The following is a 24,791-nucleotide window of genomic DNA, read 5'->3' on the forward strand; positions in this document are numbered from 1 at the left end:
TTGTTATGCAGTCAGTAAACAAGTAGCCTGTATAGTCAGTGCAAGCTGTGGGCACCTATTTCTGGTCTGATTGCAGTGTCCCTCACGCTCCCCAGCTCTCTCCTGGCAGCATCACAAGGCAGATGGGCAGCACCTGATGGCACCAGGAGCCCCAGTATCATTCAGCAATTGCTCCTGCAAGGTCAGCTCTGCTGGCAGAGCAGTGTCCTCAATGCCTTTGCTTCAGGGTCTCAGCCACCTCTGAGGATGACCGTCTTTATTCCAGGCGTACACCAATATTTTTTGACCTGGTCACCTCTGAAATCCAGCACAAGCTCTTTGGTGGGTCTGGGCCAGGCTAGCACTGCAGGAGTTGGTTGTGCCGAGCTAATTAATGCTGGCTGGCTGACCCATATGCTGCACACTCAGTATTTTGTACATATGTGCCTATTTCTGTATACACCAAAAGTAGGCCACCCTGCATTATACAACCTGAAATGCTCAAGTCCCCATGTGGGCTGATATAAAAGTGAATATTTAAATATTTTATCTAGCTTGGCAGCCATTAAAAATACAATCCAGGTCACAGATGATTGAATTCCTCCTGTCTCTCAAGTGTACCAAAAGTGGATAGGGGAGATTCCCCTGCATATTTAGGTATTGTGTTCCATGTTAAAACATACTAGTGACATTTCATTGCCAACAAATAATCACAGAGTGCCAAACATTTAATGAGCCCAACCTGTCTCCTGAGGTTCCCCTTGCCATTTTATCTGCCTTCTCCTCCTTGCCAATTTATGGGCATAGATTAAAAATAATAAGCAAAATATTGCCAGCAGGGGGAAGCATATTCTGTGTGCATATGAATGAACTAGGCTTGAGTCATCCAAGGAGAAAATAAGCTGGTTTGGCTCTGCTCAGAGATGTAACAGGAGGCTCTAGTGCCTGAGGCCCTTCAGGAACCTCTTGGGTATCTCTAGTTGACATGGAAGGGGACATTAGGAGAGCACTGTGCCCATGGGCTGTGCAGGCTGGTCTGACTGATGTCTGATGAAGGTTATGGAAGTCAGGTAGGGTTCACAATCTGATCTTGCACCCAGCTTCTCCTCAGTCTTGGAGGAGCCTTGGACCCAGTAAGTGATGCTGGCAGCTTTTAGAGGATCAATGTCCTGAAAGAACAAAAAGGCATTGGGTGGTTCTCCACCCTAGACAGACACCTAGGGGGAGTGAGCATCACACCCTGCGAGGGCTCCTGCACTGGCGGTCATTTCATCCCAGGAAGGCTATGGTTGATGGGAAGCATAAGGCTGAGCACAGCTTCTCCAAGGAGCTCCCTACTTATAAGAGGCTTCAAATTCCCCCCTTGCAACTTTGTCATCTGTATCTCCTTTTCAAGACTCAAGCTTGGGAGACCCCCCTGGGAACAGAACCTGAATCAACACCTTCCTTGTAATGACCAAGGGAAGCCCCACATAGAGGAAGACAGGTTGGAGATCCTTGTTTGGAGGGTGCTTCTTCAAAGAAGCCACAGCCCTGAGGATGGAGCATGGAGGGCCATGGGAAGCTCTCCCCATCTGCTCCCACCATACTGGCACAGGGAGCACAGACTGTCCTTCTCACCACCCCCTGTTGTCCTGTAGTAGTTGTTGTTATTTAGGGTTAAGAGTTTCTAGGCTGGCACATCATTTCACAGAAAAAAATAAAAGTAAGGACAAGGGCTCCGTCCTGAGGAGCTTACAGTTTACAGTAAAGACCATATGACCTGCACTGCACTTTAGAAGCCACAAATGCTCATTCACTCACATACCCATGAATTTACCCTCCCAACTGGGCAGCAGCACCTCGAGGACCACCGTCCCTTTCCCCAACTGATCCCATAACCAACACCACAACCTCATCCCCCTGCTGATGGCAGGGCTCTCTGTCCTTCCACCATCCCCACGCAGAAGTGCCTGAGCAAAGCATGGGAGCAGTGAGACATGCTGATCTTGTCTTCATATGGGCAGCCATCCCAGGACTCTATTCTGCTCTGGGATGACCGTGCACATGGTAGGGAACGCACCCAGCAGCGCTGGCATGGCTACATGTTGGCACTTAGAGCTGCCCATGCAATTCATGTGATGCCCCCAAGCTCATAGATGTCCTCCTCCAGGCATTTTTACTTAACCCTAGTCTTTAAAATGTTTCAATCTTTGAGAGCCAGAAGGGTTTTCGCCTTGTGTCCTTTGTATGTGTGTGCGTGTACACGTGTGAATCCAACCTTTTAACAAACCTCAACTTTCCTAGACCCACTCATGCAGGCTTTACTTTCTCCAGGTGAGAATCACACATGGATTTTGCTGAGAAGGGGGAGAAGTGTCATGGGATTCAGTGGATGCTCATCCCAAAGCCCTCGGTACCACTCACAGACAGGTTAGGACATGAAATGGAATGGGCCCAAAGCAGGGTTTCCCTTGCTGGAGCATTGCTTGCAGGTGGGACATGTCGGCTGTGGCGTCCCCTGCAAGCAGTGTTAGTGTAACATCAGTATTAGTCTCTGTCCATGCTGATACAGGGTCCTGAGGCCAATGACTGCTCCATAACACTACATTATAGCAGGTTACAGATCTTTCACCTTCCCCTTCCCACCTCTCTCCTGCCAAATATTGTCTCACAAGTGCCATCCTACAGACCAGCACCCAGACGTCCCTCTATAGTCTTTCCCATTTAGTGAGAACGTGCTTAAAACTGTTGCTGGCATTCTGTTTGGGTTGTGAACCCAGGTGTTGGTGAAGCAAGCCTTCCCCCACACTCCTGTGGTGAGAAGTTCAAGGGATTGGAGTGGTCCCAGGGACCTCCAGCTTGATGGCAATTCCAGCACTGAACATATAAGAAGTATTAAGAAGTCAGAGAAAACAGAATAGAAAGAAAGTACTGTCATCTTAGCTTGGTCACAATCCTACCACTCTGTACAAGAATACACTTAGATAGACAAAACCCACTGCAAAATAATAAAGTAATTTAAAAATAAACAAATTTAAATCCCAGAAAAACAAAGCAAAGAAAAAAACTTACGTGGCTGCCAAGAAAAACATATATATACATATATATATATATATATATATATATATATATATGAGACCAGTGCTGTCCATCAGCTAGCTGCCCATCTGCTGTCACCAAAAAACCTCCAAAAATTGCTTTATATGGAACACATTCATAAGAGCAAAAGAAACAGCCCAGCAAACCACAGCTCAGCAAGGAGATAGGTCTCCACTATGGTAGGAAGTGTTTTTATCCCTGAAGGCTCCACCTCAGCTCAGGTGCCTCAAATCCTACAGATTTCACCCACTATCAGTGCTTGCTAGTGCCTGATGCCTCCGCTGGGAACAGTTACCTGACAAAAAGTCAGTTGTCATGGAAAATATATAGAACTCTTGAGATGGAAATGAAGTGGATTTAGAGCCCAGTGATGTCACTGTGATGCACACTGGCAAGTGCTGGCTCCATTAGGGCTGCTCTGAGGCTGGAGAAGAGGTGCTACTGCTGGTTCCCAAATCCCAGCCCAGTATGAGCATTGGTTGTGGATCCACCACCAGAGTTGGTTTGTGCTGAGGGGTTTCAGGTCTACATCCAGCTGTGGCCGGTTTCCCACTCATAGACTCTCTCTTTGTGGTGCCTTTCATCTCAGATTGGAGCAGATTAGAACAAGGAAAGGAAAACTCATACTGAAGAGAAAACCTTTGCTCTGAGATGTGATGTTAGGAGTGTTTTAGGGCTGGTGGCCCCATTTTCCTTCACTCTGGTTTCTTGTCAAGGGTGAAGAAGAATGTCTCCTGTGTGGCTTTAGGCAGTTGCTGCAGTGTTATCACTGACACAAGTGGAATCTCCCATGGGAATCTCCCATGTGTTTCCATGGAGCATCCAGAGCTTGGAGCAGCAGCTATGGACATCCAGTAATCAGAGCGCCCATCCCCAGCAAAGGGGAGGGACAGGGCATTTCTAAGCATTTCTAAGTGTTTCTGATGCTCAGCCTTCCCCAGGTGACAAACTGGACCTGCCCAAGCCACGAGCTGTGCACCAGGATTCCTCCTTCCCTGCACATGGAGTTTTACCCCAGGGTAGCATTGGCATCAGTTGTCACTCTGATCTTGGCCAACGTAAGGGAAACCCACTCTGGCAGGCACACGGGTGCACACCTTGCACCTTTGGCAGGGAACAGTCTCCAGAAGGGCACAGTGGGGCTGCAGGAAGGGCAAAACCCCATCCTTGTTTGGCTGCAGGACGTGCTTTTGCTGGTGGGTTTGTTTCAGGTTGTATACAGGTGGAGTCATTCTTTTCCTCTTCTTCTTTCTCCTCCTCCTTCTTTTCCTCTTTCTCCTCCTCCTCCCAACCTGCTGGACAGGCTCAGGGCAGCGTGCCCTTGGGGAAGGAGCAGTGGCTCCTGCAAAAGGCTCGGGTTTTACTACTAGCAGACTTAATACCCACGTTCCCTTCAATTTTCCACTTGGTGGAAGCAGCCGACAGGAGATGGGCACCTCTCCCTCAGGAGGGTCACGCAGCGCAGGATATAACCCAATTTCTATTATTATATAGTTAACTTCAAAGAAGAAAGAGGTGTTTGCTGTCTAACGGGGTCTTTTAACCACGTGCACTTAGTCAGTAGGTGAGTAGATGTTGCTGCTTGTACCTATCTACGTCCCCAGTCGCTACGTGTGACCACGTGTATCGCAGCGCTGGGTGCTCTGCCCGGCACCAGGAGGGATGGGGGGAAGGATGGAGCCCGCCAAGAGCCGGAGCACCGCTTGTGACTGGTCTGTGAAAACCGTCGTCCGACATAATCCCCAACTGTTGACACTTTATGCATGTGCTAATAAAAAATAGAGTCCAATAAAGATTTTAAGAGGTTCGAGTATATCTCATTTCGGCTTCTTGTCAGCTCGCCCTCGCCGTTGGCAGCACCGTGATGTGCAGATCTCTATTAGAGCCGGGGGCAGAAGGAGCAGCGCAAAGCTGATAGCGCTGTAACCCTTATTGTAGAGAAAGCAGCTCTCAAAGACCAATTAATTCCCATGGCGATGTAATCCCTGACCCGCTGGGTAATTAGACAGCAGAGAAGTGCTTTCTGTGGGAGAAGCTGCCATCCTGGAGGCATTGCCGAAGCCCCGAAGGGATAATTGACCCAGAGGCACTCAGTTTGCCTCAAGCCCTCCTAGTTTGCCCCAAATTATCTTGCTGGGGAAAGTGTGGGCCTGTACCAGGCTCAGTTCAGCTGAATGAAGACACAGACACCAGCATGGCACATGCCTGGGGCAGGAGCCCAGGTCTTCAAACGTTTTAATTTTACCCTCCATTTTTGGATAGCCTCTTGACAAACCACTTAAACAGTTTTATTTACAGTAATAAAAATAAATTACTCTTACAGATGAATGTATAATATTATACACAATAGAGATACAGTGCAATAACAGCATTGATTTGTTTTCACTCGCTCATAAAGTGCATCGTAGGGGCTTGGTTTTACCATGACCGAATGGTAACTGGACATTTTCCTTTGAGATCACCTTTCTCGGTCAAGCTAAAAGGCTAATGAGAACAATTACATCAGAATGTTCTGATTGCTCTGGAATGTCCTCTTTCCTGGGGAAGCAGGTATGATGAGAGAGGGAGAAAGAGGGAAGGAGCAACCTTGGTTTGGACAGTTATGCTTGACATCAAGCAGAACTTATAAAGGCAACTACCATCATCCTCAGCCTTCGCAGCATCCTGTCCTATGCAGTTTCAAGACAACATTTTTCTGTTCATCTCAGGACCATTTTCTGTATCGCAGTCATTGTACCCTACACTGATAGGTTGGCCAATGGGCAAATCCATTGGTGGGCTCAGAGCTGGAGTCTACTTGTTTGCATCCCTCAAAGGCGAGGGCAGAAGAGTTCTGGTGTGGGTCATCTCTACTGGAACCTGCTTTATCTCTGCAATGCTCAGCATTGCAAAAGTTCCCAACGGGGTGGGAAAACTCCATTCTGGGGGTGGCAGGAACAGGAGAAGGGCAGTTGTTGGGTGATGCTGCAAAAACCAACGGCACTTTTAACAGAAATGGTACGAGTGGTAGAGATGGAGCTGTGAGCATGACCACCTCACCCCAAAAAAGAGCCGAGCACGAAAGAGAGGAGTTGCAAGGAAATCCCATGTGCATCAAACAGTTATTCCTCTTAATTTTAAGTAGTGTGATTAGTTGTTAACAATTACGTGAACACCTGATGCTGGTCAATACACGTCAATACAAATGATTATCAAGATCAACGCCCCTCCAGCCCCCCCACATCTGATGTTTCTACAAGAAAGAGGTACTTCTTCACCTACTGAGAACAGGAATGATTTCTTATTACGCAAAGTTCACAATGAACAAATTGGACCGAAACCTTCTGCTGGCCACTGAAAGAACCTGGTCAAAAAGACCCAACCTGCTGGCTACTTCTCACCAATCTTCCATTGGAAAAGACCTATGTTCTGCTTGCTTCTGCTGCTGTCAATCCCAGCTAGGTCCCACAAAGCCCAGAAACAGTGCGAGTCTAAGTGAGGCCCTGGCCATGCATCCTCCAGCAGAAGCTCTCTGCAAATATTTGCAGAGGTGCAACGGCAGCATGAGGCAGGGACGGGGGTCTGGAGGACACACACTGACCTCTGCCAGCCGAAGCCTTTGTGCTCTGCAAAGCCCGTGGCAACTCCTCTGAAAAGCACAAGAATTACACCAGTGGCTTCTATGACCATCAGCATTTCTGGGGATTTGTGGCACTACTGGAGGGGCTTTGGCTCTGTGTTCAGTGCCAGCACGCTGAAAGCAGTGGCCAGTCCCCTGCTGCGTTGCTTGCAGCTTTGTGCTCACCATCCCCTGTCACCACTGATGCGTGCAGGAAATCCAAGAAAATGCCATTTCTGTCACACCGAGGTGTACCCAGAGCCAGTAAGTCAGGGCTACATTTCATTCGAAGTACAAAACAAGCGATGGGTCGCCCAGAGACACCAACACTGCCCTCTGGGTCCGGCTGTATAAAAACATCCCAAAAGTGTTCACGATGCTTCAAAAATGGCCGAACCTGACTGTGCCGGGAGGTGTGACACTGCAGGGACCCGGCTGCCGTCACAGCAACTGGGGGAGGGGACAATGAGCAGGGAAAGGTGTCCACACGTATAGATGACTTCGATATATCTCTATATAAATATATATATTCACTTCTCTGTGTACGCTGATTCAACGTTGTGCCGACTGCCCGTTGCCAGAGGTTTTGAAAAAAGGAAACGAAGAACGGAGATCGGCCACTTTCAAAAGGCAGCAAACGAGCTCAAGCGTCCGCGGCTTTCCCCACCCCGCACCCCCGCAGCTTTCGCGCACGCGGCCCTGAGAGCGGAGCCCCACGCACAGCCCCGGGGCTCCGCACTCAGCGGAGCGACGCGGATCCGTGGCGGCGGCGGAGCGGTGCGCCGTGCCCCCCCCGGCCCGAAGCTGCCGAGGGACGCCCGGTCACGGCTCCGCGCCGCCGCCGCGCGATGCGGCATTGCGTGCGGGCACCGCAGCGCCGTCGGGAGCGGCCGGAGCTGTGCGGAGGCGGTGCGGGCCGCCCTGCGGGGTCTCAGACAGCCCGGATCCCTTCGGGATGCGATACTCCCCGTGTACGGGGAAAGGGCAGCCCCTCCCTGCAGCCCACCTTTTTTTGGGGCGGGGGCGGGGGAAGGAGTGGACGATTCCCCAGTCAGCACCCCTATGAAACGAACGGCCGTTCCCTAAAGGTCTTTTGTCCCACCCCGCCCAATCTGCCCCACTCCCCCGGCTCCCTGTGCTTCTCCGGAGTCGCCCCCGTTATTGCATAGCAGAGCATCACCTGACCGTGGGCCCCCGCCCCGAGACCCCGTACTCGGGGTCAGCCTCCCTTACATCAGGATGGGACAATCGCAGTGCCCGACCTCCCTTCCTTTCCTTCTCCCACTCCCCTCCCCCCCCCCTCCCCCTTTTTTTTTTTTTTTTTTTTTTTTTGCCGTTTTGTGTTTTTAAATAAAAAATAAAATGTGTACGAAAATAACATTTCTAAGGAAACCATCGGCATTCCTTTCTCTCTCTTTCTCCTCCCCCCAAATCCCCCCACTCCCTTATTTTTTCTATTTTTTTCCCTATTTTCCCCTTTGCCCATTGGCTCTCCCGGGGCGGGGGATCCTCCAGGTGGGAAACGCGGACGGCGGAGGGGAGAGGAGCGCGGGGAGGTGGACGAGGAAGAGGAGAGGGGAGGAGGCTCTCACACGTCGCTGGATGTCCGCGGGCGGGAGGAGAGCGCGGGGCCGCAACCGCAGCACGCCAACCAAAGCGACTTCTGGATGTCGGGGTTGCGGAAGGCGTAGATGATGGGGTTGATGAGGGAGTTGCAGGCGGCGGGCAGCGCCAGGGAGTAGGTGTACACGGCGGGGTAGCTGGAGTCGGCCACCAGCGAGTAGATGGCGAAGGGGATCCAGCAGAGAGCGAAGGTGCCGAGGATGAGGGACAGCGTGGAGAGCCCTTTGCGGGTGGAGGTGGCCTGCGCCGTGGCGATGAACTGGTGCTGCACGGCGATCTGCTGCGCGTGCCGGAAGGCGATCTTGCAGATCTGCAGGTAGAGCTGCATCATGAGGGCGAAGAGCAGCAGGAAGGTGACGGCCAGCACGGCCGCGTTGTCCTTGGTGACGGGCCGCAGCACGCTGCAGGCGCTCTGGTCCCGCAGGCAATGCCAGCCCAGCGGAGGCAGCAGCCCCACGCCCAGGCACAGCAGCCACATCAGCAGCACCGCGCCGCACGTGAAGCCCAGCGTGCGCTCGCTGTGGTACGTCAGCGCGTTGTACAGCGACAGGTAGCGGTCCACCGTGATGGCCAGCAGGCTGCACACCGAAGCCGAGAAGGCGGCCAGCAGCAGCCCCGCCGCCCCCAGCTCCGCCGCCTCGCTGGGCGGCCGCAGCAGGTAGCGCACGGCGAAGTTGCCCACCAGCCCCAGTCCGGCCAGCAGGTCGGCCAGCGCCAGGCTGCCGATCAGCACGAAGCTGGGCGCCCGCAGGCTGGGCGTATAGAACAGCACCGCCAGCACCAGCGCGTTCTCGCCGGCCACCGCCGTCCCCGTGGCGCACAGAGCGATGTCCCAAGGGCTGACCGCCGCCGCCGGGCCCCCGCCTCCCGGGGCCGCCGTGCCCGCGGGGCCCCCCCCCTCCTCCGCCGCCGCCGAGGGCCGGGCGCTGGGGGCCGAGGCGTTGCCGAGAGCCGGGAGCCGCTGCTGCTGGGACTGCGGCTGCCAGGGCTCTCCCATGGCGGCGGGGCCGTGCAGCATCGCTGGGGAGAGAGCGAGAGGGGAGCGCTGAGCCAGCGGTGCGGGACGGGGCGCAAAGCCGAACCCTTCCCCCTCCCCCTTCGCCGCAGCCCCTCGGCCCCGCACCCGCCGCCGCCCCGCAGCCCCCCCGCTGCACGGCCACCTTCTGCCGCCCGTTCCGAGCACAGAACCGCCCCTGCCCCCCCCCGCTCCCCGCAGCCCTCGGGTCGTTATTTTCGGTCGCCCCCGCGGGGATGCGGCGTGGCAACGCCGGGTACGGCCGCCCCAACTTTTCCCTCTCCTCCCCGCACTGCCGCAGGGCGATGCCCGCTGCTCCCCCCTCCCCCCTGCCCGCGCCCCCTGCCCGTACCTCTCTCCGTGCCCGGGGAGCGGCCGCTCGCCCCCGTTTTCAGGTTTTCCCCTCCCGGTGCCCGCAGCCCGCGGTGCTACGCCTCATTCCTCGGCGAACGTCGCCAATAGCGGCGGTGGCGGCTCGCTGGCATCCACCGGCACTTAATATTCCTGCCCCATTGGATCTGCTGATAAATCTCAACTCTGACGTCAAAGTCTTCACTTATATTCATGATCCAGCGCTGTGAATCAGAGCCGCTGTGCTCGGAATAACAACGAGGCCGGGCCGCTCCGCAGAGCACGCGGCGCGGGGGCTCCGCATCCGCCCCCCCCCGACCCCCTCCCCCGGCACAAGGTCGGGGCCGCCGCCGCCGCCTTTTGTGCCGCCGGAGCTTTTGGGGGTGGGGGCTGAGCCGGCGCGGTGCGGTCCGTGCCCCCCCGCAGGGACAGAAATCCCAAAGGCACCGCGGTTGTTCCGGCTCCGTCATTCACAAAGGGATGCTGATCCTCCGAACGCGGACTCCGCTCTCCCGCATGCGGGGGAGTCTCGGAGGCCTCTGCCCCCCAGCCAAGCACTCCATGCCGGTTTCGTAAAGCCCCCGGCCCGCAAACTCAGCTGCAGACCGGACCGGATCGGCGGGGTGTGGGGCGAGGCCGGGGCTGGGGGACTCCGCGGGGAGCACGCGGTGCGGGTCTGGCAGTGGGGAGGGCCGGGTGGGGGGCGTCGAGCAGCCCCGCAGCGGGCAGGAATCTCACCCCAAACCCCACAGCGCTCGGACGCGGCCTCCTGGTCCCTCTGTCAGCTCCTCCTGCGCTCTCACCTGCAGAGATCACCCCGTGCAGGTGGGTCTCTGGGCAGGCACCAGCCACGCGGTGTCCTTCGGGTCCCGAGCCAGCCCGAAGCTTCCCTGGGGGCACATCACGTGCGTGGTTCTACTTGGGGGCATAGCCTGTGTGCGGTCCTATCCGGGGACACCCCGCATGCACGGTGTCGCATCCCACACGTGGTCCTGCTTAGGAGCGCATCACATGTACACTCCTACCTGGGGACGCAGCCCTTGTGGCCCTCCATGGGGATGCATCGCATACATGGTCCTATGTGGGGACACATCCTGTGCTCATGTACATGGTCCTATCTGGGGACGCCAGCTGTGCTCCCAAGGGAGGATGCAGCCGCCCCAGCCATAGGAGGGCACAATCCATCTGGCGGCACCGCTGGGATCCCAGCCATGCCGCCTTTGTGTCCCACGGGCGTTTGCTGTCCCCCGCAGCAGGTGAGTTCTCATTGGCAGTGCTGCAGAAGGCTCCTCACCCTATAGTGCTGTCAGTCCCAGGAGATGGGAAAACCCCTCTGCCTTTGGGATGGTGCTTGGTGGCCACCTGCAGCCCCCAGAGCGCTCTGCCTGTGGTACCTGCACAGGGACAGCCATGAACAAGGGGCAAAACTGTTTTCCTAGGAAAAAAAGGCTTTTGCACGATTTTCCTCCTCCTCTTGTTTTGTGCCATCCCATCAGCAACTGCTGCAACTTTAGCACGGTGCACCAAGTGATAGGGAGCTCTGGGGCTGTGCAGGGAGAGAGGTAAACCATTAAGGAAATTAATAGTGGTAACAGATGATTAGCACCAACCCAACAAGCGCACACAGCACAGCAGTGGGATGATTTCTGAGTTTTTAAGGGGTCTCCTATGAGCAGAAGGGCTCTGCTCACCAATGCAGGATGCGGGGATCCCAACCAAATGTGGACCCCCCCAAACCCTGTGGTATTCTTTTGGGGCCAGGCTATAATTAGCAGCAGTTCTCCAGGAGCTGTCGCTCACCGTCACACTGCGTTTTCTTTTCTTAGGAATATGACTAACCTGTGAATGATTAAACGCGCTTGGGGAAAGGGGAGGGGGGAGCGAATACGAAGAGAAAAGAAAGCTTTCAGGATGCTCTGTGCAGCCTCAGAGAGCAGGAGGAGCTCAGGCACCCACAGCGCTGCCTATGAGGATGCTCAGAGCAGGCGCTGGGGGCACTGGGCACTGCTGGACCTCCCCTGGGGCAGCGTTCCTTTGAGCACAGCGGGGTCCTTCAGGCCCACCCCTCCTCCCTCTGGCTCCCAGAGCCGCCTCACTCTAACTGCTGCCCTTTAAGGCGAACACGTGGCTGCCGGGAGCCCAAAGTTGGATCCTGCTGCTGGAGATGGACTATTTCAAGGAGCTTTGATGCTTTGTTGGAAGTATTTTTAGTCGGGAAAAAAAAAAAAAAGGTAGTGCAGTTCACAGCTCTTGCAGGAATTCTCCTGTCCCCTGTTCAGCTGCTCGGAGCACGGTTTGGGCTGCAGAGAGACAGCACCCAGCAAGGCACTGCCCAGGTCCAGCACCTGGCCACATCCAGTCGGGGGCAAATGGGAATTCCCCAAGCTGAGAGTGATGTGGAGCTCTGCTTCCTGCTGTGTATGGAATCAAAACAACTCAAAGAGTCTAAATTACATTTATATTCCCTTTCATTCCATCCATGACAGGCCGTCCATCCCCGGAGGTGTCCAAGAAATGTGGATATGTGGCACTGAGAGACATGGCTGGTGGGCACATGGGCAGGGCTCGGCAGTTGGACTTAATGACCTAAGAGGTCATTTCCAACCTTAACAGCTCTATGAACCCCACACACCCACAGTGTAGGGATGGGGTTTCTGCTCTGCTCCCGCTGCTCGCTTCTCGCAAGCCCTTCACTCCCTCCTGCTCCACACACACTCCATGGTCAGGGTGGGACCCTGTGAATCCGTGTCACCCTGTGCCCCAGTGCCAGCAGGGGTTGGAGCTTCTTCTGCTGTGAGCTGGAGAGACCACAAAGAAGTTTGAAGGACTAAGCTGGATTTTTTCCAAACTTGTACTCTTTTTGCTTGGAGAAATATTGTGACTCAAAATCTGAAATGAGCAGTTCAACATCAAAAAGAGAAGGGGAGTGGGGAGTGTTGCCAAGAATAACACCTCCCTGCCACCCCCATAGCTTTGCTGAGGAGGTGGTGAGGAGGAGCTGAGGGTTCTCTGATGCGAAGCTGTAAGCAATGGGGCCTGGAGGAGCAGGGTAGCAGAGCAGCATTTGAGCAATGGCACATTTCACCTTGGGATTTTAATTCCAAGAGCACAGCTCTGTGCTGAGCTGTTCTGACACAGCTGTTCCCTGGTGCAGAACTTCCAGAGGTGGCTTTCCTGTGCATCCCATCCCATCCCATCCCATCCCATCCCATCCCATCCCATCCCATCCCATCCCATGTTCCCAGGCTGCAGGATGCTCAGCACAACGCAGCCCCTGCTCTCTGCTTTCCAGAGCTGCTGGCTCCTCGCCTTGTTGCAGTACATGCAAGCTGCTTTATGCTGAAGGAAACAAATGCACTAATAGTGTAGTAATTAGGACACTTAATTACTGATAAAGTTACTCAGCTCCTACTGAAGACTGCTTGCTACTTGCCTTTGTGTGAGAGAGCAGCAATGTCTCCAGCCGTGACCTTGCTCTCATTCTGGCCACGCTCTGGTGCTCAGGAGCACCATGAGGTCTGCGCTGGCTGCAGGCTGAAGTCCAGGAGCTCCTCCTTCCCCTGCAGGCCCTGAAGCCTTGGGAATCCCTAAGAAACACCAGCAGGGACTGAGCTCATACACAAATCTCGGTGCAATCCATGCCCCTGCTGCCTACAGCTGGATTCACGTGGAGAGGACACTTCTCAGTAGTGTGGCATCAACAGACTCTGCCCTCAATTAATTTGGGCCAATGTATCTGGAGTAATACCTGTTGGGATCTGATATTTTAAGGCTTTGACTAATCTTGGTACAGACAAAAGGAGACATCAGCCAAGTGGGACCTACAGTGCAGTCTGTCCCTGCACCAGCACTGAGGTGACACCAACCACCAGCACAGCATGAGGCACCCAGGAGTCAGTGCTGCTCCTCACCTCACTGGGGTGCACAGATGGCTTCCTGTGATGCAGAAAGAATTGCACTTGTGTGCCAGGGCAAGCAGGCACTGCTTGCAGGCTGCTGCCTGTTTGTGCAGGAGCTGAATGGTTGGTGCTAGAAGATAAACCTACTGCTGCTACAAACCCAACTCACACAGCTGCTGGCAGTGCAATGCTCACCTGAGACTGGGGCTGTTTGCATCTGCTTTGACACAAGAGCAGTTCCATGTGTGACAGACCTCAAGCACATCCCCTCCAAACACACAAAGACAACTTGGTTAAAGCCAACAGCCAGATGGCAGAAAGGACAGAATTGTCTCCTTCTGTGAAGCGCGTTCTTCTTCAGAAGAAAAATAGAGGATTTAAGTGCTATTCCCTCCAACACTGCTTCACTGTTAATGTTTTGTACTCTGATTTATCACTTGTAGGCATCTGACCTCCTTTTGGGCTGGACTCTGAGCCATCTGATCGAGTTGTACACATCCCTGTTGGCTGCAGAGGAGTCAGAGTGACGGCCTTTAAAGGTCCCTTTCAACCCAAACGATTCTATGATTCGGCCTCTGCTTTCAGGACAGGCAATGTAGGCTGGCTGCAGCGAGGCCTGATGGCACCGGGGGGGAGGGATGCAGGAAGGTTAATGAGTGCAACAACAGCAAATGCTAGCAGGAATCTACATATTGCAAATTAATTACGTTTCAGGGGATTGTTTCCTTTTGATGAATGCTGAGGACTACAATGGGAAGGTTTTATTTGTCTCGGGGCTTTTGTTAGTCTATTTTCTTTCTTGTACCAATCAAATACGATTTGTTTTAAACATATCCTAAACAGAGCTGGCATGGTGACTTCAAAAGCTCCTGCTGGTAACTGGAACATGCCAAGCACAAGCACCAATTCACAGACAGTCTCTGCTCCTGAAGTCTTTAGGGCAGAACCTCTCCCCAAGCACACAGCTGGATACGCTGACCTGGAAGCAGAACAGCAAAGCCAGGCACAATTTGTTCTGCTGCTGCTTATCAGTGGTGGCAACAGGCATGGGATGGTTCTGCCTGCACTCCAACGCGATGTTCTGGGGGAGGCCTGCAGCCAGAGGACAAACCCAACTATTCATCAGTGATGGGCAAGAACCAGCGCTCCAGTATCAATCCTGCCTTTACTGCTCAGAACTAAACTCACATCACTCTCGGGTTTTGGCTGGCTATCCTCAAATAAAACCAGTTCTGGGCAAAGCTTTCTAAAGTCACTGGAAATCAAGCTCACATTCATAAGAGTAAAAAAAAAAATAGCCCTGTTTATTTATTTCTAATGTGTGACCCAGCAGGACAAGGACCAGACAGAATCCTGAAATGTGCTTTTGCTGAGCAGTGTCACTTTCAAATCTTACCTGCCTCTACTGAACTCTCAGTGCCACAAATTCCCACTCAAAGCAGCAACCTTTAATCAAGTTTTCCCCACGTAGAAGTGAATGACACAGAAAGACCTGTCCTGCGATGAACCGGAGCAGCTCTGAGCATGCAGTACTATTTTTGCTTTGAAAATGTCTCTGCTGCAAATACTATCTGACTGATCTGGAACAAAGTCTTATGGAGTCCAATAGCAAGGGATGGAGGACGGAGAAGGAAAAGAGAAATCAGAGGGAAAGGCAACGGCAGAGTTACTACAGGTGATGAAAAACACAGTAGGAAATAGCAGCAGGATGGCTGTTGGGAGGCAGCTCTGGGTAACCTCTCTTTGGTTTACCAGCACAGCAGTTGTAACCTAAAATGCTGAATTATTCCTTTCTCTTACTTGAAACTGCTTCCACAGAGGTTTCATGCATGAAAACACAGCGGCCAGGATAAGCCAGCCTGCCAGCAGAGAGAGAAGCTAAGGAGAGAGTGACTAAGCAATTACTTTTGTTTCTGCCTTGGGTTGCAATTCAAGGAAAAGCATCTGTGTCATGTGTGTTTGATCATACATGACCTTTATTGGAGACAGGTGGGGTCATTTATTATACAGAAGTAACATCACATTGTTCTCTTCCAATTTAATTCCTTTTAGTTTCCTTATAAATCTGTAGCAAAAGTGCACTTTTAACAGGTTTTAATCTATAGTATATATCTTTCAATATTATCTCTCGATCAAGTATTTGTAAAAATGTACCACCAGATATACAAAATACATGTCTAGTGTACTACACTGATTTTTGTAATTACTGTTTAGATTACTTTAAACTCAGTGCTGTTTTTGTTTTTTTACTGTTTTTTTGCAAGACTTACTGATGACAGGCTTCTGGTAGTGCCACCAGGAGAGGACTCACAGCTCGTGTGAGAAGAAGGGGAGAGCACTCTTAGCCAGGAACAACTTTCACACAACAGGACAAGATGATAAGGAGGTTCATTGTTACTCAATACGTACTCCGTAGAGTAAAAAATAATTTAAAAGATGTCCACACTTATCCTCTGAAGAAGGAGATGTGCCATGAGAATGGAACCTGTACTCAGCTGGAATACAACGGTTACGAGCAGTTTGCATTCGGAAGGGAAATTAACAATTAATGGTATGATTCTGGTCACGGTAAGGGAACACAAACATGCACCCGACACACGGCGGTGTTTGTGAGATGCTGTTTTCCTGAGGACAAGATTTTGGTACATATCTCAGATCCTGTACAAACCACACAGTTGCATAAGTTACACATCCTCAGGAACAGCAGCAGTGGAACACACGATGAGCGGCGGTGCAGGGAACGGCCACACGGACAACAGCTCCTGTGTTATCTACCAAGATGAAGAAACACCCATTTCCACCTGTAGTTCGGAGCCAGCTGCAAGAAGCTTTGGCACAGTAACAGGACTTTTGAAAAATAAAACTACTTCTCATTTTCAGATATTTCTTACAAACTCCCATAAGTCTTTTCTTTCTTGTTATCCTTGAGATTATAATATATATACACATGTCATGAATAATTACTTAATTTCAGTCTTCAGAAGACTAACAATTTCCCCTGTTAAGCAAGGCCTATAGAGGTAAGACAATCAGAAGCTTTTTTTGGGGGGGGAGTGGGAGTGGGTTATGATTCCCAGCTTGGTACAAACCTTACCAACAGATGAGGAGCACTCAGCAAGGTAATGTCTGGGTTGGTTGGTTTGTTCTCCTTCTTACACGTTCATTGTCTTGAAGACTAAGAACAACTGGATTAGTTTAGTAAATAATGTTTCCCTTGGTTAACCCTTCCCAATTAGCACTATTTCAGAGTATTAGCATAGATTCAAAATGCTAGTTGCATCAGTTTACTACGCATTGAATGAAATGTTGAACAGATCCCTGTTTCAAAAAGAGGGCACTTTTGGTTTATGCAGTAATTCCAAGAAATGCTTTCTACAGCAACTGGTCGCCAGACATTCTTCAGAATGTAACTGATTTGCTGCTCCCCTAAACGTGCAGCAATGTGGATCTGAGTCAAAAGATCTGCTTAGAAACAAAAACGAACATTGGGCTGAATGTGGATAATGTCCCGTGCCTTCAAAGAAGAAACAGAACAGTAAAAATAAAATAAAAAAAGAAGCAGTGGTGTTAGTGTTACCTAAAACCAAGATAATGCATGATGGGAATTTACACTGCTGCAGTCAGTTTGTCTGTTTGCTCTTTTTTTTTTTTTTTAAATTACAAACTTGACATTTCCAATATGTCTTAGCTTTGTTCTGCTTCTCAAGTCTGAGTCACCAAAAATATCCAGCAACCAGCTGCTGTGCATATCCTAAAATATGCCTTCAGCTGACACTGAATATTGAAATCATTCTGCTAAAATACAGAAAAATGACGATGATAGAAACCAAGGTGTAGCCTCGGGCCAATGTTAAATGGTAAAAATTCTACAGTGCTACTTTTAAAACTCTTCTTCAGTCCACAAACAAATAAGCAGCCAGGTTTCAAGTAGAGGTAACACAGATTTTGGAAGATAGCACATAAAAAAAAGCCCAGAAAGAAAACTGGAGCAAAAGCTCTTGTTATGGCAGTCAGCACTAATCCTCCGAGAAACAGCAGAGAGAAACCTCTGTTCACCCTGCTGGATCTGTCCTGGTCCTTCAGCAACAACGAGGAACTGCTTCTGCTGTCACAAACGTGTTCCATTTTGACATGTCTTGATCCCTTTTATTTCTACACACATCTTTTGTTTTAGTCTCTTGACTGGTAGAAGAGGATATATCCAGATTCTGAGTTCTTGGAGATGTCTGACGTCAGCCCGTAGAACTCCTCAATTGCTTGAGCATCGATTTTCTGGAAATTAATGAGAGGTAAAGTTAGTCTCAGTCAAAACGCCACTTTAAGTATCTCTTCACAAACAAAGCATCATTTTCCAGTTCTTTGGGGTGATGCTGGAAAGCCACAGTGTATGAATACAATGAATTTCTGTATTATTGGATACAACAAAATGAATACAACACAACTTTTTCTCAGCTTACCAACTTATCAATGACTGAAAAGAAGGAAATCAACATGAGACAAGAAACCCCTGAAGTGGTACACTCTTAAGCTGGACTATAAAAAAGGGAACAACAAAACCATATACTTAAAGGTTACACAACATTTTTATTTGCCTTTTCATTTAGGATGGAGTTACCCTTCCTCACCACAGACTTGTAATGTAAATGAAAAAAAAAAACAATTCCCTGATCAGCAAAGAAAGTCGTTGTGCAGCTGAGAGTACATAAGGCCCTTCTTGAGCAGACTTAACACTGCTAAAGCAATTGCAGATTTTTAAATTCTTGTGACTCTCTTACAGGCAACAGAAGTCCTGCAAGTGCTGCTGGCTGACTGTACCATGAAACCTGTGGATCACGTCTGCTTTCTGGTCTTAGGAGAGCTTTCCTTCCTTGGGGTTTGCTGCTACAAAGCCTGCTGCAATGCTATCGCAAGACTTGTGCCTCAGGAGAAATAACTGACTTGCTATGTTCATAGAATTCAATGGCCTGCATTTAAATAAAGTTGTGATACACTTTAAAGGGCTTTCAAAGATGCAATTTCTACTGTCTTGAATCAGCTCCTGAGAACGACTGGCTTCATATTACCAAACTTGGTCTGCAGGCAGTGGAGAACAAGTGCACACTGAAGCACTGAAATAAAACACCCCCAGCAATATGGGTTGCTCAGCACTCCACTGTGTTTCAGTGCTTTTGGACTTCCTGAACATGTGGAAAGCAAGGTGAGAACAGTCTAAATGTTTGAAGAAACAAACCAAAAGAAAATCAACCAGCAAACAAGGAAACCAGCTTTATTCCTTGAGGACTAAAACTGGGGAAGCAAGGAAGCAGACAGAGTACGAGTGTCTCTGGGTTGAACAAGTCTGCTTTGATCACGAAAGGGAGCAGCAGAGACCAACCTGCACTTAGTTTACCTAAGAGGACCACGCCATGACTGCATCCAGGAGCCTCCTCAGCTCCACAATCTATTTGGCAGCGTGCTGCCATGCTGCTCACTGAACAGGCTTCTGCACCACCAGCAAACACAAAAGCGTTGGTTTCTTTACATGGCGCTGCCAAAAACCCACAAGCTTAGGTCATCCTTTTCCCAGCCTTTCTGAAGCACTGCGCATGAGAAAAACATAGCAAGTTTCCAGAGCATGTATCAACTGCAAGACTGAGCGCAGACAGTTCTCCCTTGCATAGTTTTGTTGAACAAAAATATTCACTGGGGGAAAAAAAAAAAGAAAAAGAAAAAAAAATGTTTTATCTCCTCTTTGAGGACTTCAGAGCAGCTGAAATCCAGCACAGGACTTTTGCATTTTCACACAGTTTATTAGCATAATACCTACTGCAAACTGCTAGATACATTTTAATTTTTTTAAAAAGCAAAAGAACATTTTTTCAGTCCTTGTGATATATTTAGCTGACAACTCAAACATGCTCTATTTTCAACTAGCTTGTCATGCAATCAAATCTATTTCTACTACTACTCCTTCTAAATGCAACTCCATTAATTTACACAGACTAATTCATCCCACAGGTATTTTTAGTCTATCAAGACAAAATCGACTTCTTTTTGTAATTCCACTATTCACAGAAAGCAGTGGAAATTAAAGAGGATCATATAGACTTTCTTCTTCGCATCCTTAGTTAGCCATGTGCATTGGGGACCGCAAGGTTTTACCCAGTTGAGTTTTACAGCAACTGGTTGATGATTTCTCAACTACCTTAAGGGCTCTGTAGCCTCACCTGGCTTTAAGACATCTTTTTCTCCATTAGCACAGCTTCAATAGCCTTTGCTCATTTCCAGACACTTCTTTCAGTTCCTCAGACCAAATCTGTCTTGCATATCATTCACAGCATTCAACTGAATCATGCAAGTCTGTGAACAAATATTTAGGAGATGTACAATCATTCTTGCCCTTTTCTGATTTTGGAGAACTCGTGAATGGACCCTTTTCCCACTGTTTCCAATAAATATCATCACTGTGATGTATCACTTAGTCGCCCAATGACAACGTACCAAACTTGTCAGAGATCATTTACTTAGGCTCCTCAATTCATTTTGCTTGGAGCAGGATTTCATTTGGGCTGACCTGCCTCTTGAATTTCATGCCATTCCTTCCACATATGCTGCAGTATCTGTGATTCTCATCTGCCTCCAACTGAATTGAATTGTCCTTCCAACTAAACCCAAACAGATAAATAAACGTGACTTCACCGCTCATGACATTTGGTGGGTAATAAGAATAAACTACTTCCAATTGATCCTTCGGAGCTATTAATTCCTTTCACTTATCAGAAATGCAATAAATCATCTAAATCAGATTAAAGGGGAAAAGGCTCTCTCCTGCCTTCTCTTTCAGTTGCAATATTTGTACACAGGTACAAAGAACCTTGACTTCATCTTCCGGCGCCTGCTGATGAATACCCCCTTGTTATGCAGCCAGTGCTCACTAAAAATGTTAAGTCTCCAAAGCTTAAAAAAAGTCTGCTTTCATGTTTCGAGAGTCTCTGAAGAGTAGGAGGCTTCTGTGGGAGCTCTGAAAACAGAAACCCCTCCAGGATTCGAATGTTAGGGGCATTTCACCACTCCATTTCTGAAGACCACCTCTTAATGTCATACAGCATAATGCATTTCTATGGTGTCACTGTAAGGACGATCACAAGCAGCTTGAAAACAGCACTTGGTCAAGCTTGGAGCACATATTTCAATCTCTTTAGGCAGCAGATGGAACTGACAAAAGTAGTTCCAGCTTTACTTTGCTTTTTCAGTGAATAGCCTACAGTCCTAGTAAGGAACTAATCCTCAAGAGCTGATGACTAATTGGGGAGAGCAAGAACAGATGAGCAAAACTGCAGCTATTTCTTCCAGAAGCCTGTAGCATCAGTCTGCATCACTTCATTCTTCTTGGTTGCTAAATGTCCAGAAATTTAGGTGTCCTCTGTAGAAAGTTTCTACAAAAGGAAAGAGGTGCTTCATAAACACAGGGAACTGAAAGGTAAGCTTCACCTTTACTGTACTTGTAGGAGGTAGGAGCAGGCACGATGGATAATGAAGGGAGACAAACCCAGTAGGAATGCCTGTGCTACACTCTGCAAAGCAGGTCAAGGAGCAGCACTGCTCAACAGAAAAGCTTCAATGACCTCCAACAGCCTGCATGTAAAACTCACATGCAATGTTTCACGCCCTCCATGGGAACAAAAAGCAAATGCTCAGCATCACAGAAAACAAGCAGCACCTTAAACTGCAGCCAGGGTCAGCCTTCCAGCAGGAACAGGAATCAAACTCCCAGCTCTGCAGCTGGGACACATGGAGGGCTACAGGGCCACGTTCCTAATCCTAATCAAGATTATGAAAAATCAACCATGCAAAACACACACAAAAAAAACATCTTTCCAGGAGAAAGAACTACCTTCTAGCTTGCGACAGCTCCTCAAGCTTATTATCCAGTAACAGACAGCATACACTTAAAAGCTCTGTTTGGCACGTCTGTGGAAGTGCCAATGATGTTTGTGGGTAACAGAAATTCTGATCTGACCTAATAGCTAAAATACAACATAGATGTGACTAATAGAAAACAAATATAAAATAACTAGGTAGTTATTCTACATTGCTTTTAAAATGTCAAGTTTATCTCCTGGATGAAAAAGACAGTGAATATTTGCATTTAAAAATAATAAAGTTAACACTATTTTCAAAACGAGCTGACAGGTACATACTTCTGCCACGACAGAATACAATGACCCACAGAATACACTAATAGAAGAGAGATAATTATTCATAGTCATAAAAGCTTTACAAATCACCAGGAAGTAAGTCATCCCTGATGCTCGAAGCTACCTACAGAAAGAAAGTACAAGTACACCATCATCACTTCAGCCCAAACAAGGATCTTGCTGTACCTGTTCCAAGACTAAACAACGTCACACCTCAACCCTGAGCATGAGATCTTAGAAGCAAACAATACACTTCTGTCTTTACACAAAGCAGTTCTATGGCAGTACTTCTGCCATTCAATATTTAATTAATATCAGGTGAAACATACAGACGTGAATATTCAACAGGTATATTAATAAAAAAAATAAGGAAAAACTTGCTTGATCAGACTTTAAGCATTATCACCAGCAGTGCAAACATCTCAGGCCTTACTTCAGCCTCCCCAAAACTATTTTCTTAATGCTTTCTACACCTAGGTTTGTTGGGGGAAAATGTCTACAGAAAAGAAAGGTGATAGTAAGTAATCAAATGCAACTATGGGAAAACAAATTAGCAGTGAGTAAGAACCCAAAATACGAGCACTAAGGTCAAGACCACTGAAGTTTACTTCTGAAGTGTCCAGAATTACTCCATGCACTGGTTTTGCAGAAATCATTTCACAGGTACAAAAGCTAATCCCAGACACAAAAACAGGCCCTTCACAGAGCTGAAGAATGATGCTGTCTACACTTGTTTTCAGTATGTAAAAGCATACCTACCTCTACAATGTCATCATCAAACAGCAACCAAAAGCCATGGCTCTTCACAATGGTGATATAATGGCCGCGATTTGGACCACTGCCACAGAAAGAAAAGAGAAGGATCAAACACTCTGCCTATGGAGGCAGGTTTGCTGTTTGCCCACATGACCCCAGCTATTACTGGCAGAGGTGGATCTTCCAACTTTCAGTGTTGTCTACTCGTACCCATAACACTAATCCCTACATCTTCCCAAGTTACTTGAATTAAAATTTCCATCTTTGCCACCTGTCAAATAAAGTTTATTTGTAATACACAATTTTGTAAATATTGCAGATAGCCATTGATATGTTTAAAGAAAACCAAAAGGTAGTTTTTTTGATCACTGTTTTGTCACATTCACCACCACTGGGTATTCTGACCACTCAAAAAGTGCTTATAAGCCTTTGCCTGAAATGCTTAATTTACACAGATGTTTTTAGTTTCCTAGTGTGGCTTAGCAGCTGGCTGATTGCAGATGGGCTTCCTGCAACTGCTACTCAGAGCTTTCCAGGGCAGCTTCCCACCCAATCCAATTCTATTTCCTATATCCTGAATGCTTACCTTGAAGGAAAGGGACAACAAAATGACCTAAATCAAAGGGAGAAGCATCTACAGAGCAAATGAACTGTCCTAAAAGCCTGTCAGACTGGGGTAAGAATCTGCCATCAATCTAAACTCAAACTCTGAAAGAACAATTCAAGGACACAGCAGACAAAAATACTTATTTTTTTTCTTCCAATTTTACTTTTTTGCTAAGGATCTACATAAAGCAGTTTTGGCTTCAGCCAAAAGAAAATTGCTGGTTTACCTTCAACACAATACCTGTCACAGAAATAAACTTTTGTTTAGAGTGATTACATGAAAATCAAATCAAAAGGCCAAATATTTAAAACAAGTGGTGAAAATTCCAATATTTCAAAAATGTATTGTGTCCTAAGCCTTCAGTAAACTCCTTGAGAATTAAAACCAGAAGAGTTATGGAACACCTTAAAAGTCCAACATAAAACAACAGGTTTGATAAAAAAACAAATTCACTTCATCCATCTAAATATGTTCTAGCAATATAAATAAATGACTATTAATTAGTACTGGTAATTATAGACACAGAAATTAAAAATCTACAGAATATGAGAAACAGGAAGAGATCTTAAAATATTTTTTAAAAAGCACAATTCTAGCACAAGATAAATCCCCTAGAATTATAGTTTCACTGTACTAAATCTGTACTGTTTTACTCCTCACAGATGTTTTAAACATTTGTGTGCTGTAGTAACTTACTTAGAACTCACATTTTCAGAAGTTAATCATTTATTTATTCAATTCTACGACTCTGTTTTTTCCTAAAAGTGATTATTTTTTAAGTTCTGTTGTTAAAAGGAGGAAAACACCACAACTATAAAAATTTAACGGAGTAAATCAGAAAGAAAAAAATAAATCAGCAGTACACTGTTGATTCCACATGGTGGCACCAGCTTCTAAAAAACACAAACCTTCCAGCCCTGCAAATAGCAACACGGGATCTGTAAATTACTGCTATGTTAATAAGTGTTGTCCAGTACTTGTTATTTCACTTTAGCTTCCCTGGAAAGCTGGTGGATTCTGGTGGATTCTTGTTGTTTCTTTTACTTTCCTAAAGCTCGCAGAAGTGGTTTGTCTGAATTGCCAGCATATCTGAGAGCTGAAAACTAAGCAAGGTTTAGAGCACATGTTCTGAAAGTAAAATTTAGACCAGTGAAGAAAAAAAAAAAAAGTAAAAGATGACCTATAAATCATCCTTAGTAAATAACTACATACTTTCAGACAACTGCTTCACCTGCTTCAATACCATTACAAAATGGCGTATGGATGACAGACTCGTTTTAAATGTCAAGACAATACATCTGAAGTTCAGAAGGCACCAAAATGACATACCTGCCACAGTGAACAACTACAGCCACAAGGTCATACATTCTGTCAGGATTTGTAGCATCTCCTGACGTGTTGAAAAGCCGGAGCTCCAAGGGAAAGACGACACGGTAGGAGAGTTTGGTGTATCGATGCAGCTGGTCCATGTATTTGAACCTTTTTAAGTGCAGAGCTAGAATCATGGGCAACTTTTTCACTCTCATTCTGAACCACAGAGATAAGTTAAACAAAGGTATTAGCAGATCATCTAAAATAAAGCTTTATTCTAAACAAGTTTCAGTAACAAAAAGATCTCTTACAATACATCTAGAATGTTGACGAAGATTTAAAAACGCTCCTTTTCTCAATATATATTCTGGTGAGAACAGGCAACATTTCCTCC

The 24,791-nt window shown here is 48.1% G+C and overlaps 3 protein-coding genes across 4 annotated transcripts in view; 1 reads left to right on the forward strand and 2 right to left on the reverse strand.

Moving 5' to 3' along the window:
- Positions 1 to 7,986: 7,986 nt before the first annotated feature.
- LOC128075818 (G-protein coupled receptor 12-like) lies at positions 7,987 to 10,103 on the reverse strand. The gene is made up of 2 exons (XM_052672899.1): positions 9,649 to 10,103; positions 7,987 to 9,301 (listed from the first exon to the last, which is right to left on the reverse strand). The coding sequence occupies exon 2, from the start codon at positions 9,297 to 9,299 to the stop codon at positions 8,247 to 8,249; it is 1,053 nt and encodes a 350-aa protein (XP_052528859.1). The 5' UTR covers positions 9,300 to 9,301; positions 9,649 to 10,103; the 3' UTR covers positions 7,987 to 8,246.
- LOC128075819 (ras-like protein family member 11A-like) overlaps positions 9,832 to 24,791 on the forward strand; it is a 48,002-nt gene continuing 33,042 nt past the window's right edge. The window contains exon 1 of the mRNA XM_052672901.1: positions 9,832 to 9,838. The gene's annotated coding sequence lies outside the window, so the exon portion shown is untranslated. The remainder of the gene's footprint in view (positions 9,839 to 24,791) is intronic.
- Positions 15,501 to 24,791, reverse strand: part of LOC128075817 (ubiquitin carboxyl-terminal hydrolase 12-like) — a 28,033-nt gene continuing 18,742 nt past the window's right edge. For both annotated transcript variants that reach the window (XM_052672898.1, XM_052672897.1), the window contains exons 7-9: positions 24,416 to 24,613; positions 22,483 to 22,561; positions 15,501 to 17,818 (exon numbers count right to left, since the gene is read on the reverse strand). In XM_052672898.1, coding sequence (XP_052528858.1) covers positions 17,717 to 17,818; positions 22,483 to 22,561; positions 24,416 to 24,613 — 379 coding nt within the window. In that variant the 3' untranslated portion in view covers positions 15,501 to 17,716. The remainder of the gene's footprint in view (positions 17,819 to 22,482; positions 22,562 to 24,415; positions 24,614 to 24,791) is intronic.

Source organism: Tympanuchus pallidicinctus, unplaced genomic scaffold (assembly GCF_026119805.1).
Source record: "Tympanuchus pallidicinctus isolate F22 unplaced genomic scaffold, pur_lepc_1.0 scaffold13, whole genome shotgun sequence".
NCBI classification, from domain to species: domain Eukaryota; kingdom Metazoa; phylum Chordata; class Aves; order Galliformes; family Phasianidae; genus Tympanuchus; species Tympanuchus pallidicinctus.